We start from the raw sequence: 14,147 nt of genomic DNA, 5'->3' as shown, positions 1-14,147 counted from the left end.
CAGAACAAACCACGCCGGAAAAGGGAGAGCAGCAGTACATAGTAACAGCATGGAGCGGCGTCGCGATGCATGTTGCCCGAAGCAGCAGACGTCGGCGCACATGAGCCACGAGCCGGCCTGCACGGGCGGCACTACTGAGCAGCGCCACAACGGCAATCATCAGCTCCGCCCCGGGGTGCGTCCGTCGAGGTGCAGCAGCGGCGGCAGCGTGGGCGGAGCGGCGCGGGCCAGCAAGCGTTGCGAAATATGGCCGGCCAGGGTACGCGCACGGAGGTGCCGGCTGACTGCGCATATAATTACTGGCGGCACGCGTGGCATCTGCTGCGGTCGAGGTCCAACTTTGTCGACGTGCAGCCCTCCGGCTTGTGCCGGCCGCGTTCTGGACCGTGCCTGCGGGCTGCTCTTATTCTGCGCGGCCGCGAGCGATCGCAATGAGCAGCAACACCCCTTGATGGTGGTGGTGGTGGTGATGGTGGTGGGCGGCGCGGAGCTGCAGGCGCGGGCAGCACAGGGCCCGTCACACTCGTGGTAGGACGCGCAGCCAATGATGGGCATCACAGCCGCGCCGGGAGGGTCAGATGGTTGAAGGTTGGACTTGCGACGCGAAGCCACGGAGGCGGCGCAGCCAATCAGGCGGGCGCAGGGCAGCGGGCTCGTGTGATGAGCAGGGGAGCGGCCTGAAGAGGCAGCATTATGAGCTGGGCGGCCGTGGTGTTTCAGGATCGCCTGTGATGCGCCCTTGACGAACCGCCCGCCGTGGAGCGCTCGCCGGCGCAGGCCAAGTCAGCCTTGACCTGGTTCCTGCAGCACCCCATTCGCCATGGTCCCGGCGGCGGCTGCCCGCACAGGCGCGTCAGAGGTTGCGCTGATCTGAGGCCAGCCGAGCGCCTAACTCGAGACCATCTGCAGCGCCCCAGCACCCCACAGCGAGACAGCTGGCTGTCGCAAAGCCCGCCCGCCGCACGATATGCCGCTTCGGGCCTGCACCGTGCCCGCCTAGCCTGGTTTGAGCCGACGGTGGAGTCGTGCGCGCGCGCGCAGCGACGGTGCATGCTCGGCCTGGGCACCATCCCGGCCCATATGCCTCTGGATATGGAGCTGCCATGCTCTTCACCATCTCCCCCATTCACCAGCCAAGCCCGCCCGACCACGCCGTCGCCGTCCGCCGCCTGCGCCAGTCGCAGCCGCCGCCAGCGAAGCCTCCGCCGCCGAGCCTCCACGCCCGCGGCCTCTCTCGGCGCACGCCTGCACCTGCACCTCCACCCAATTCTGCACTCTCCCTCACCCAACCTGCGGCCAACACCACTGCCCGACGCCCAACCCGCCCTGCGTCGACGCCTCCACCCCGCCGCGCTCGCCGCGCGCTGCTGCTGCCGCCGCCCGCCAGGCACTGCCCGCCAATCCAGCGCCTCCACGACCACCAAGCCGCCAAGTGCTGGACGCCCTATTGGCCACCGCGTGTCTTGCTCGAGCCGCCGCGCCAAAGAGCGACAGACACGAGCCGTTGTCTCTGCGCTCCACCTCCATCACCACCATCAGCAGCAGCACCGCGCCGAAACCGTCTTCATATGCGCAGCCGCGAGCCGTTTCCGTCACGCTGCTCGCATCCGCCGGCCTCTGCCCTCCGTTTGCCCCTACCTCCGTGATGCCTGCATCCAAGCCCGTTAATATTGCCGACTCCCGGCCCAACGCCGCGCGCAACACTTCCATAGACTCTGCCGTCTCCTCCATATCCTCCAATGCCTCTGCCGTCAACCTCAAGTCGTCCCAGCCCATGGCAAATGCACAGACGCCCGACTTTGCCGCCCTGATACAGGCTGCAGGCTCTCCGGAGGCAGCGTTATATAATCTGTGGCGCGAGAAGCAGAGTCTGGAGAACCACAACCAGCAGCTATGGCGGATCGTCACCAAGCAGAAGGACATGGTCGTGGGCCTGAACAAAGACTTGGAGCGCGCCCTCAAGGATCGAGAGCGCTATCGCAAGAAGCTGAAGGAACATCTTGCTCAGGTGCCGCCTTTGCCACATGCGGCGCAAAAAATCGAGATTCCAGATCGGGAACACAGCTCTTCGCCGGCACTGAGCGAAGCGCAAGAAGCCGTCTTGAACGGTAGGAACAACAGCACGCCGGATGTGATTCCCGATGGCCTCAATCGCAAGGTTTCGGTTGAGCAGAGCACGCTGCCCGGCCAAAACCCTCGCGACGGCGGTTCGCTGCTGCTGTCCCCAGAGTCGCCCCCGGCCCAGTCTACTGATTCCGCATCCGCCGAAACCTCTGTGAAGGATCCAGCCAGCAGCGAGCCCTCGCCGCTTGAAGGTTCCGCCTCTACCGTCGAGTCGCGGAGTGGTGCAAACGAGCCTCCTGCGGGTGATTCAAAACCGAGCGATCTTCGCCTTAGAACGCTGCGCGAGGAGGCCGTCGGTAGTGGTTCGCAGGCTGCTTATGACGACGCTGTATCGCCCAAGACGACCGTCGCTCAGTCGTCGTTCCATGCAAAGACTCCTTCACTTTCACTAACCGCGCCTACTCCTGTTCTAGGTTCCAACGGCTTCCCCAGCCCTGAGGAACGCCCCCAACGAAAAGCCCCACCTGCACCTCTTAATCTCTCACAGCCCCAGCGCCCGAGCGAACATCTGCAGCAACCGCCCCCTGATGACCGCCACTCTGACTCAGAATATGACGAAGTCTCGGAGGTAGATGAAATGCCCGTCTTTCAGCGTGGGCGGAAGAAGACGCGGGAAGAAGACGACAAACAGCGTGAGCTTCTCGTGCAGAAAGAGCTCGAGGAGCGCAGTCGTTCGAAGAAGAGCAAGAGTAAGAGTAAGAGCAAAAGCAAGTCAGGTCACGACCAGGCGGCGCCGGAGGACACGGCCAAGGTTGCCGCTGCTTCAGCATCCCGATCGCCGGTCGCACTTGGACTACCGAGCTCTCCCCGCCTCGCTCAAGCCCCCGGTTCTATCAATGCGCTGCTCAGTCCCGCCAGTTCCGACGGCTCCATGGTCGCACAGCGAAGCATAAACACCCCTCTGATGAGCCCAGGTCTGCCTGTAAGCCCGCGTCCCGGCGACCGACCTCCAGGTGCACCAACACCCCGTCTTCCAAAGCAGGAGATCGTATCTCCGCCAATGTCCCCTCGCGGCGCCAATGGCCTGCCGCTTTCTCCACGCGCTCCGAGAGGCCCGATTCCCCTGCCACCGCAGACGCCGCTTGCTGTTGCTTCGCCTCACCTCGCACGTGCTGAGCAATACCAACCGCAGCCCCAGAGCGAACCCGAGAAGCTTGCAGTACCCGGCACAGGGTACTCGAGTTCTGAGTCGAATAAGGGTAGTTCCAATGGCTCAGAGCCAACATCCCCGGACGGCATCAGTCGAGAGCTGGTGTCGGAGCAGTACCCCAATCTGCTTCTTCCGCCGAATGCTCTGCCCGGCATCCAGGTCAAGGTCTTCTCTTCTCGCCTGCGTCCATCCCGCCACAGTTTCATGGCTCCCAGCCCGTCCGAGGAAGACCCGGTTTTCATCCTTGCCATTCATTCCCGCTCTGACGGGAAGCAGCTATGGCGTCTCGAGAAGACAATCAACGCGCTGCCAGCGCTGGACCAGCAGCTGAAGAAGCTTTGCGAGTTTACCGGTCAGCTTCCGGACCGGAGCTTGTTTACTGGCCATGCCCCCTCGAAGATCGACGCGCGGAGGGCGGCTCTGAATGCCTATTTTGATAAAATACTCGATACCCCCATGGGCGAGAGGGCTGCCCTGATTCTCTGCGAGTTCTTCTCTACGGATGCTTTTGGCGCCGAGATGGAGCCTCCGAGATCCTCCAACCTTTCTGTTCCCGAGAACCCTACCGTGCCACCAACGAAGGCCACCAAGGAGGGCTACTTGACCAAGCGTGGAAAGAACTTTGGTGGGTGGAAGGCTAGATACTTTGTGCTCGAAAGCTCCGAGTTCCGATATTTCGAATCGCCCGGAGGACCTTTACTTGGATCCATCAAGCTCCAGAGCGCCCAGATCGGCCGGCAAAACCCCAGGAACAAGGCGAGCCAGCAAGACGACGAGATGAGGCATGCGTTCCTCATCCTGGAGCCCAAGCGCAAGGACCCGACCACCAAGGTTTCGCACATTCTGTGCGCCGAAAGCGATGATGAAAGGGATGCCTGGATCGACGCACTCCTTCAGTATGTGGAATCGACAGAGGACAAGAGCCAGCAAGCTTCGGGCGAAACGGTGCGTGAGCCTGGCTCTGCTCGTAGCAACGAGTCTGGCAAGGAATCGAAACACAGCGGCTCGCAGCGTGAGAAAAAGAAGGAAAGGAGCCCGGAGAGGGCGAGGCATCTCGATGGAGTCCAAGCGACGAGCTACGAAAGCACGGTGGCGGCCGATGCGCCAATCATGGTAGGCAGGGAAGGTGTCCCCTCTCCCCCCTTGGGAGGAGGCTTCCACCCAGACCGTATTATTTCGGGTCCCACGAACGGCGCTGTGATTCAAAACGCCGAGCTTTGGGGGAACAAAAGTCTGACCACGCAGACTCCCCTCAGAGACAAGAAGCGGAGTATCTTCGGATTCGGCGGTGGAAGAGGACGATCGTCCACCGACCTCGCACCTGGACAGAGCCAAAACAACTCTGGCCAGAGCCAGCCGCCGCGTGAGCCGACCCCTCAGCAAGGCCGGCCTGTCTGGGGGATCCCTCTCGCCGAGGCGGTCGAGGCCACTCAGCCAGAAGGCGTCGATGTCCTTCTACCTGCCGTCGTTTACCGTTGTCTTGAGTACTTGAAGGCGAAGAATGCTCATCGTGAAGAGGGCATCTTCAGGTTGAGCGGTTCGAACATCGTCATCAAGGGGCTCAGGGAACGGTTCAACACCGAACGTGACATCCGACTGTTGGAGGGCGAGTACTACGACGTTCACGCCGTGGCCTCGTTGCTGAAGTCTTATCTGCGTGACCTGCCTGTCTCGATACTGACAAGAGAGCTCCACTTGGACTTTCTCAAAGTACTTGGTGTGTTCAGGCACCTCCTTGATTGCAATTGTCGAGCTGACCGTCATCACAGAGTTGGATCAAAGGTCCGAGAAAATCGACGCCTTCAATGTTCTGGTTCACAAGCTGCCGCCCGTCAACTTGGACCTGCTGCGCGCTCTTTCGTCTTTCTTGATTGATATTACAAATAATTACGACATCAACAAAATGACGATTCGGAACGGTGAGCTGCACAGTCCGTTGCCCGTGATGGGCTGGTGCTGACATTGCGCAGTCGGAATTGTTTTCTCTCCCACTCTGAACATCCCGGGGCCGCTCATCTCGTTCTTCATCACCGACTATCATGACATATTCGGCACGGCCAAGGACGAGGCGACTTCTCCTATCCGGGAAGTCACGGTTACGGCGCCGCTCACTCCCGAGTCGGTCCGGTCTCCGCGTCATCAGATGTTCTCGGATCTTCCCACGCCGGCGTACCAGGGGGGTTTCCAAGAGCAACACAAGCAGCAGCAGAACACAGGGCCTTCTAATTCTGCAGGGACGCGCGAACCGGCGCCGCATTACGACACGGGCTTCATTCCCATGCAACCGAGCTATGACAGCGCCACATATGGGTACGGAGAAGGATACGGGAGTCTGAACAGCGCCGCACTTGCGGCCCCAACGTCGCGCGAAGCGAGAGCTCGGAAGAGGGAAAGCGGAATGCTTCTGATGAACATGGGCCTTGGCGGCCAACGAAAGAGCTCGATGCAGAGACTGAGAGAAGAGTCGGGCATGGTACAAGAAGAGAGCGCATTTGAATAAAGACGGCAGAAGACACGAGGATTTTGCTTCCATGACAGTGGAGGAAACGACATGGACAAGAACGCTGAAACGATAAGAAGACGGCATTTTCGCCTCGGACGACGAGTGTGAAGCACCACGTCAGCACAACTTCGACTACCCTTTTCGCCCTCCCTCGAGCATTTTTTGGGGGGGGTTTTATGTACATGAGCATTCGCTGGGGGGGATACTTTTTTTTTATACCAGGCTGCGCAGCTGAGTGCTGCCAAGGTTGGGTCTCGTCCAATTTCACCGATATCAGGCGGGAGGCATCTACGAGAACATGGACATAGCTCTTCTCTTTTCTTCGATTCTAGGGGCGGGCTTTGTTTTGTCTTTTCTTCAGACCGGGATTGCTTGGGCTTGCTACTTATACCCTTCCGTCTTCCTCAAGCAAGCGGTGTTTTAGTCGTGGATTGGTTGCATATACGCATAATTTTGATTGATTGCGACGTTGCGAAGGGGTGGTGAGATAAGGGGTGGTCCAAGCTGGGCCGAACCGCAGACCCGCTGATGGGCGCACGATCCCTGCCCGCATCGGGTGGTCCATGCGCGGCGGCGGCATGCAAAAGGAGCTTCGCGGCCTGCACCGAGGCGGCACGATGATATCAGGCGCAGGCGGTCGCTGCCGGATGCATCGGAGGCAGCGGCTAGCGATTGTCGGCGGCGAGGTTTGGTCGGCGGCGAGGTTTAGAAATGACGTGAAGGGTGCTGACACAAGCTTGGACTCCCGCCCGCGTCTCCACCCCCGGATGCGCTAGGACAAGGGCCAGGGTCGCTTGTCCAGCTCCCCGCCAGCAATCAGCACGGGCGCCCCATGCGCTGCTTCCAGGGCGCTGCACCGCTGACACACGGTACGTCGACCCCGCCAGAGCTAAGGACGAGAGCGACTCCGCACGCGAGATCAAACCTCCTCCCTCGCACCCTCCTCAGCTCCACCGTCTGCCCGGCCGCACAACCCTTCCGCTCCAGCACCTGTACGTTACTCTTTCCTCCAGTCTTGCAATTGGCCCCTCTCTGTGCCGGGGATACCGCATGCCAAGCTGTGAGCGCCTGTGTTTCCTCTCAAGCCTTCTCGGCGCCGCATGACGCACGTCAATCAATTCATTTGCTGGCCCTCTCCCATTCGTTCTTCCGTGCATCCTTTGCCGCAGCCGACTGACCTTCTCCACCAGCTCTGCAGCAAACGCCGCCATTCCTCTCTCCACCTTTCACGCGAAGGTACGTCACGCAGCTGACCATCGTCTTCCAGGTTCATCAACTCTTTCCCTCCCTGCTAACAAATCCCACTTTCAAAGAAAGCTCACTAGATTCCCTCACTTTCTTCGAATCTCAGAAGAATTGGCGGTACAATTCGAACCAACCATTGTTCCTTTTCTCGTTCCTTTGTTTTCCAGTAGCTTTCCTCCTCCCTCCCTTCGGTGACCCACCTCAACCAACCAACCAACCAAACAACCACTCCGACGTCAAAACATGCCCGCCCTTGACCTCGCGAATCTGGGGGCGGTGGCGACGACGACGACGTACCACCGGCTGGTCAAGCGCAAGAACTGGGCTGCGCGCGAGCCCGGCGTCATCCTCGTCTTCTGCATCATCGGCGCCATCGCCATCCTGCTGATTTCTCTGTTCACCTGGAAGAAGATCCAGCAGAGAAGGGTGGCCAAGGCTGGCTAGGCAGGAGGGGGTTTTTTTTTAAATTCTGGAGAGGACAATGGTAGGGGCGTAGGCCGGTACGTTTGATTATGGTGTGACGCGGTCTGAAGGGAAATGAACATTGGTGGTGAGGGGTACACATACTGCCCGGTTCCGCGGGCTTGGCGCGAGTGCATGGGCATATGGCTTCTTGGAAATCTTTTTCGTTGTAATCGGCTCCTTTTACTTTCACCCTTCTCCGATACTCTTTTTCTCGTCTTTTGTCACTCATACCCTTGATACTAATGCCTGGCTGTTGCGCTCCTTTCGGCGTCCGTCATACGCTCTTTACTTTCTCCACCGTAATGATAAGATCTGGCAGTACAAGCCCTGCAGCAAACTTCGAGCAAGGCTCTTGCATTGTTTTCTTCACTCTCTTGTTGGACTGCTCTATGGCTTCTTTGCTTGTACAGTCAGTGTGACATATTCCTCATTTGAGAGGGGATATGCTATTGTAGGTAGTTGAAACATATGCCTCAACTTAGAAATTTGGGACATTGGACGTGCGAAAGGAAATTCACAACCCACCACAACTGCAGGGACGAGACGGAAATTGGCCGAATGACATCTCTATTTCTCTTGGTCCCTGTCCGTCTAAGAGTCACAAGCGGAAATACGCGGGAAACGGACGAAGCACCTGTGGAAATGCAAATTCCGACCACTATCTAAAGCTACCGAGACGTTTTGATCGAATCTCAGCTCCTCCGGGCATTCTTAACTACCGACTGCATTAGCCTTCCTTCAGCTCCGTTTCCCTGACCTCATTCGCTCGGGAGCCACTGATCCAGAAGTGGTATGATCGAGCTCACTCAGACGACACAGTCGCTTGCCGGATACGGGAAGTTGCCTTTTTCATCCTGCATGGCATCTGTGATTGCTGTGATCATGGGCGGCAGAGTAGTCGAACCCGGCCATCTTGCTGAAGAACGTTTGTAGTGGTTGACTGTGTATTATTATTATACGGAGAAGCCTTTCGTTGGGGTCATGAGCGATCTGAAGGTTGAGCTTGGGGTGTTGATTTGACAGCGCACGACGGCAGTGTCATTTCTGGTAGCTTCGGCGGTGGTATGAAGCTACAAAAGGGATGCAGCCGAGCGATGTGTGCAGAAGAGTGAGTTGTTGACGGTTCTTCAGACTGCTGGGAGGTGGGACCACACGGACGGTTGCTGGGGTGAGGGGATCCGCATGTATTGGTCGGCGAGATGCAGAACAAGCGGGGGTCGGTAAGTTGTGAGAGAGCCTTCAAGGGAGAGCTCTTGCTTGTCGAACCTTGAAGTGAATATAGGATCAACCGGAAGGTAGTTTCTTTGCGCTGAGCTCTCAGTCGGCGAAGGATCTTGAAGCTGCTGGAAGTAGAAACCTTGCTAGCTGATTGTCAAGGTGAGGTAACGGGTTCTGTGCGCTGAGCAATGCCGGCCGAAGACCAGAAGGTCTGAAGGTGGTTGAGCACATTGCGCAGCTGAGGAGTTGTCAGGCGGGGATGCGAAGGCGTGCATCGCACAGCGGTAGCTGGAGGATTGGCTGGCAGCTACATGGGTTGGTTCTGGCTATTTCAAATGATCGTCCGCGGGCAGCGCTCAGCATACGAAGAAGGGAAGAGGAGCTCGAGGGACGAAGGGGTTTTATAGCCATCGGTACACGATTCGCTTCTTCCACACACGTGCATGGTCTGCCAGGGCAACCGGCCGCTGTCATTCATCACCCGTAGCTTCCAAAAGCAGCATTTAAGAGCAAAGCAGCCCAGCTGGATTGTTGGACTTCACGTTTACGTCTGGGTATCTGCTCAATTGTCCCGTACTTAGCTGACGTTTTGTTCGCAGCCTGCCATCAGAAACCCCCTCCAACAGAAACGGGGGCATACAGACGTCCAAAACGACGTCAAGCACCGCGTGACTGACTCAACCAGCAACATCGTCACAGTCCGTCTGTGACACGATATCCCTCCACGCCTCCAGATCCCTCTTACTCTCGTCCAACACGCCGGCAATGACATGCACAGCATCGCTCCCCAAGGCCAAACGCGGCGGCAGCGGGGGCATGTCGCGGCACCTGCCCCTCTTGGTCAAGGCGTCGACCAGCACCCTGGCGCCCTTTGCGGGGTCGCCGGGCTGCCTCTCGCTGACGCGGGCGAAGGCCTCGCGGGTGGCGCGCGTGGCCTCGTCGAGCTCGGGGATGCGGTTGCGGGCGGCCGTCTTGTTGGCGCCGGTGAGCAGGCGCGTGCGGAAGTAGCCCGGCTCGACGCAGGTGACGTCGATGCCGAAGGGCGCCAGCTCGGCGCGCAGCGACTGCGAGTAGACGGCGATGGCCGCCTTGGTCGCGCAGTAGACGCCCGCCGCCGGCGTGCCGCGCCACCCGCCGATGGACCCCAGGTTGGCGATGACGCCGCCCGCCGGCTGCTGCTGCGAGCGCATGTGCGGCACCGCCGCCCGCAGCACGTTGAGCTGCCCGAAGACGTTGGTGGCGAATTGCGCGTCGACTTCCTCGTAGCTGATCGACTTTAGCTATCTCGAAAGGGAGAGGAGGGGTGGTGAGATGCGACACACCTGCACTCTTCGATGGCACCCTCCAGCACGTATCCGGCATTGTTGACAAGTATATCAAGCCTTCCGACAGTGGCAACAATCTCGTCAATGGTAGCCTTCATCTCTTCGTCTTTGGCCAGGACGTCAAGACGCCTCGTAATGATCTTGCCTTCGCCCTGCGCCTCCGTGCTAAGGTCGGCGAGCTTGGATGCATCTCTGGCCGTGGCGACGACCGTGTCGCCAGCCTGGGCTGCGGCCAGGGCAATCTCCCTACCGAAGCCGGACGAGCAGCCGGTGATTAGCCAGATGTACGGCATGCTGGCAGAGTGAAATGAATATGTTGGTTGGAGGAACTTTCTGACGTTTTCCAGAATCAAAGACCTTTTATGAATCGGACATCACCATCTGCTTCGGGGATAGCAGCCTTTATACCTTTCTATCTCCACACATGTGAAAGACGAAGGGTCCTGCGGGGTCTACTCTTCTGCCCAGGATTCTCCAAGAGACGAGGCTTGCCTGTGGTGGCTTTGTTTGATGACTGGATATCTGACTAAACCTTGGACTACGCCCAAACAGGGAACTTATGCGTTGCTTACAGCACCACGAAGGCCGAGAAGAGCGTTGATGGGAAGGATTGCCGAGCTGCCTTTGCCCGTGGCTTATGTCTGACCAATGCGATTCGGAGTCCAAAGACTCGCCTTACCCAAGTCAAAGAAGCTCCCATCTTATTTGGATGGCTATTTGGGCCTGTTCGATAGTACTTCAGCAATACCGAAACAGCCACCGATGTGTGTGAATGGACTGGAATTGATAAAATACCTAGGTATCGTCAACGAACGAGGGAAATGCTCAAATAAAGCCAGCGATCCTTGCCAACTTGAAGGACTGCTTTAGGGTATCAGCTTCGACCACCGCTATGCTACGCTTAAAGAGACACGAAAAAAGACCATCAACTTCAGATACCCCGCAGGATTTCCGGCAGACCTTCGAGAAGAGCTGCAACGCCACCATACTTGGCCAAGGTACCGAATGTATGACTTCCGCTGCTTCTCTTCTCGCGTTCCTTTTTACGCCTGCTATTACTTCTGCGGTTTTTGATGCTCGATGAAGAGATGGTGCGCCGCGCACGAGGACGAGCGTCGGAGTCGGAATCGGTTGCCGAAGAATCGTGACCGTCACGCGATCGGTCGCTGTAACTCTTCCCGTTTCGATCGCGTCGGTAGGATCCCGCACTATTGTTGCTTCGGATGCTACCTCTGGAATCACTCAAGTCGGCACTGAGCCGTGGAGGGTACTGTGCTTGCCGGAAAAGCTCGATGGATCGGTCGACAAGGCCTCGGATCTCGGCCTGTTCTCGTCAGTCTCGTAAACGATATACGAATCAAGAGAAACCCACATAAGTCAGAGGCTTCCCGATGCAAAAGCAGGTCTCGAATCTTGTGCGGTTACCATCAGGCATCTCTTTTTGCACCTGATTGAAACTATATCGAGCTTCCTCGAGCGCCTCTCTTCGTACCCAAGTTTGCATGATCTCGGTCCAGCTACTGCGCTCCGTGTATGCCTTCTCCACCGGCGCCTGCGAGTTGGTGTTCATTATTTGGTCGTCGACAAAATCCCAGCGATTGCTTCCCTGCCAGAGCCTCCATGGAATACCAAGTCCGTTGCTGGTGGCTCTTTCTCTTCCCTCGGATGCCGGGGCGTGATTCGAGCCGAGCGTGTTGGAGCTGGTTCGTGGAGATGGGAAGTACCCTGAATTTACTGATCGAGCTGGTGACGGTCCTGATGGTACGTATGTGGTGGAAGGGGAGAGGCAGGCATATGAGCCTCCAGGCGAGAAAAGGGCGCTTGATCGCATGTTTTGGATGTTTGCAGTCGGAGTAGGAAGAGCATTTCGGTCCGTGACACCCGCATGGTGGACGCCTGGCGGTACTTGTGGTCGCGGGGACGTCGCCTCCGAATCTCTCCGCGTTAGGCTGGGGCTCTCTTCGGATTCACTATCAGACTCGACGCGGGGCTGGTAGCTGTCTCGCCGCTCAAGTCCCTGTTGAACCGTTTGCAGAGTACCAGGATACTCATCCGTGGAGGACAGCCGGCGCTCGATGTCACTGAGCCTTGTCCACCTGTGCAGAATGTCATTGCTGGATGTGGATGAGATACGGCGGACAAAGGCGGAGCTCTCAGTGATGCTGGATTGAAGATTTGCGGCCTTGATCGATTGGTCCTTGTACTTTTCAAGCGTGTCGGGAGGCGGGGTGGTATCCTGGACTGTGCTGGGATCTCTTTGGTCAGAGTTGGTTGCGAAGTCACGACTTCGGCGGTACTCGGCATGGGCCTCGGAGACATCCAGGAGGAGGAGCTGTTGCTCGATGACCAGGACTTCGAGCTGAGAGCGCTCATTGGCAACGGCATCAGCGGCGGAGGCTGGAGCACGGTCTTGGCGAGATCTGTAGCGCAGCAGGTTAGTCTAAGATGGGATAGTGGGACGAGTCGTCTGACCTGGACCATGCAATGACGCGCACAGTGTAAAAAGCCTGCAGCATGACGGACAGGGTGGCGTTCAGTGAATCGACGTAGGCGAGGAGATAGTGGAGCTTGCTCTTGGATACGAGATCCAATTTCCGCGGGGGTGAAGAGGCAGGGTCGTCGGAATGCGGGAGCGGCTTGGTGGGCAGGACTTCCTCAATGGCGGCAAAGGCATTCTGGGCGAGCAGAGTGATGTCCTGGACCGTCTCGTAGGACTCGGGCGAGGGCGAGGTGACGTCTTCGCGCAGAAGGGTGCCGACTTGCTTCAGCATGAGCGAGAAGAGGCTGACGCTCTTTGCCGTGCGGTTGAGCTCTCGGGTGGCCGAGGGATTGGAGATGCCGAAGTCGTACAGACCGAGCGACAGCTTTGTTCCCCAGGCCACGACCTGGATAATGGGGGCAAATTCGGCCATGGCAGAAGGCAGTCGCAGGCTACATGGCCAGTGGGGGAGCAGGCGGCAGCTAGTTGTAGGTGGAGTTGAGCCTCGACTGGACGGGAGGCTGCATGATTGCGGAGGAAACGGCTCACCGGCGGCGTTGGCGCTATTAGGCAGCGACGAGGTTGCGAACGCGGGCGCTCTTCTAAGAGCGACGACAAAAGCTGGGGTCACGTGGGGGCGGCTTTGCTGGCAGGACCGTCTGTGACGTATGGCGGTGCGACGCTCGGCCATCCAAGGCATTTTTGCTGATCGCGGTCCATGCGCCTGCTCGTTGCTGTGCAGTTGCTATGCTCGCTGTTACCACGCGTTCCTTCTGGGCCAATGTGCGCGCCGTCTGCGCCGGTCAGGTCGGGCAGCGGCGAGGCCGTGCAGGGTGGCACTGCATGCCGCCATCCCGAGCCACAGCCCGACGTCTTGTTGAGACGGCCAAAATTCCCCAGACTTTGCTAGCGACAAAAGCAGTTAGCGCGGCTTGCCGAAATCGGAAACCCAGCTGTTGAAGAGGAACATGGAGAAGCGATGCAAAAACTGAACAGTGCAAGAAGAAACCGTCTGCTCTTTTCGCGGCGTCTTTCGGGACCAAATGATTCTTTGATTGGAGGAAACCAGGGCACGGCGGCGGGGGGTGATGCATCTCTTTTCTGGGACCTGCACCCCATCGCAGGCTGACCGGTCGTGATCGAGCGATTCTGGAACTGCCATCGATGCATGTGAAGCTGCGAAGTCTGTTGCGACACCGTCGAGTTAATCACCTGCGCTGAGCGTCATAATGAGGTTGGGCCAGGCCGGTTGATGTTGATGCCGTGCACATCCATGCCCAGATGATGCTTCCAACTGCCCGTCCTTATCCTTGCAATATTACAGGGGGGCATCGGCTAGCATGAAGAAGAATAGTAATTAGGCCCCTGGTGTAGCTATGCCCCAGCTCTTTTTCAGAAAAAAACGACATATGTGGGTAGTTGAAGCTATCGTCCGGACGTCTTTGTCGAATTTTTAATTTGACATTCTTGTCCGGACGATAGCTTCAACTACCCATGACATGAGTAAAAATAAATACACGCTAGCCATTGGCTGCTGTAAGCGAATCCACTTCGTCGAGTCGCGATATCTGCGGTTCCCTGCGCATCTAATAAGTCGGTACCAATGCTTTGGCAGCCGGAAGGATTTGGGTCTGTCTG

At 58.1% G+C, this 14,147-nt stretch overlaps 4 protein-coding genes across 4 annotated transcripts; 2 read left to right on the top strand and 2 right to left on the bottom strand.

Moving 5' to 3' along the window:
- Positions 1 to 246: 246 nt before the first annotated feature.
- LTHEOB_2839 (uncharacterized protein) lies at positions 247 to 5,774 on the top strand (the record flags this gene model as incomplete). The annotated part of the gene is made up of 4 exons (XM_035511695.1): positions 247 to 259; positions 1,134 to 4,991; positions 5,044 to 5,193; positions 5,245 to 5,774. The coding sequence occupies 4 exons, from the start codon at positions 247 to 249 to the stop codon at positions 5,772 to 5,774; spliced, it is 4,551 nt and encodes a 1,516-aa protein (XP_035363565.1).
- Positions 5,775 to 7,265: 1,491 nt separating this feature from the next.
- On the top strand, positions 7,266 to 7,466 carry LTHEOB_2838 (uncharacterized protein; the record flags this gene model as incomplete). Its single annotated transcript, XM_035511694.1, has 1 exon — positions 7,266 to 7,466. One exon carries the CDS (start codon positions 7,266 to 7,268, stop codon positions 7,464 to 7,466), a length of 201 nt encoding a protein of 66 aa, XP_035363564.1.
- Positions 7,467 to 9,382: 1,916 nt separating this feature from the next.
- On the bottom strand, positions 9,383 to 10,323 carry LTHEOB_2837 (3-oxoacyl-(acyl-carrier-protein) reductase; the record flags this gene model as incomplete). The annotated part of the gene is made up of 2 exons (XM_035511693.1): positions 9,383 to 9,971; positions 10,028 to 10,323. The coding sequence occupies 2 exons, from the start codon at positions 10,321 to 10,323 to the stop codon at positions 9,383 to 9,385; spliced, it is 885 nt and encodes a 294-aa protein (XP_035363563.1).
- Positions 10,324 to 10,961: 638 nt separating this feature from the next.
- LTHEOB_2836 (uncharacterized protein) lies at positions 10,962 to 12,942 on the bottom strand (the record flags this gene model as incomplete). The annotated part of the gene is made up of 3 exons (XM_035511692.1): positions 10,962 to 11,354; positions 11,523 to 12,450; positions 12,503 to 12,942. 3 exons carry the CDS (start codon positions 12,940 to 12,942, stop codon positions 10,962 to 10,964), a joined length of 1,761 nt encoding a protein of 586 aa, XP_035363562.1.
- Between the last annotated feature and the right edge of the window lie 1,205 nt (positions 12,943 to 14,147).

The sequence above is a fragment of the Lasiodiplodia theobromae genome (genome assembly GCF_012971845.1).
Source record: "Lasiodiplodia theobromae strain AM2As chromosome Unknown scaffold_7, whole genome shotgun sequence".
Taxonomy (NCBI): Eukaryota; Fungi; Ascomycota; class Dothideomycetes; order Botryosphaeriales; family Botryosphaeriaceae; genus Lasiodiplodia; species Lasiodiplodia theobromae.
Note: the sequence above shows the minus strand (reverse complement) of the source record. Positions and strands in the feature narration are given on the sequence as shown.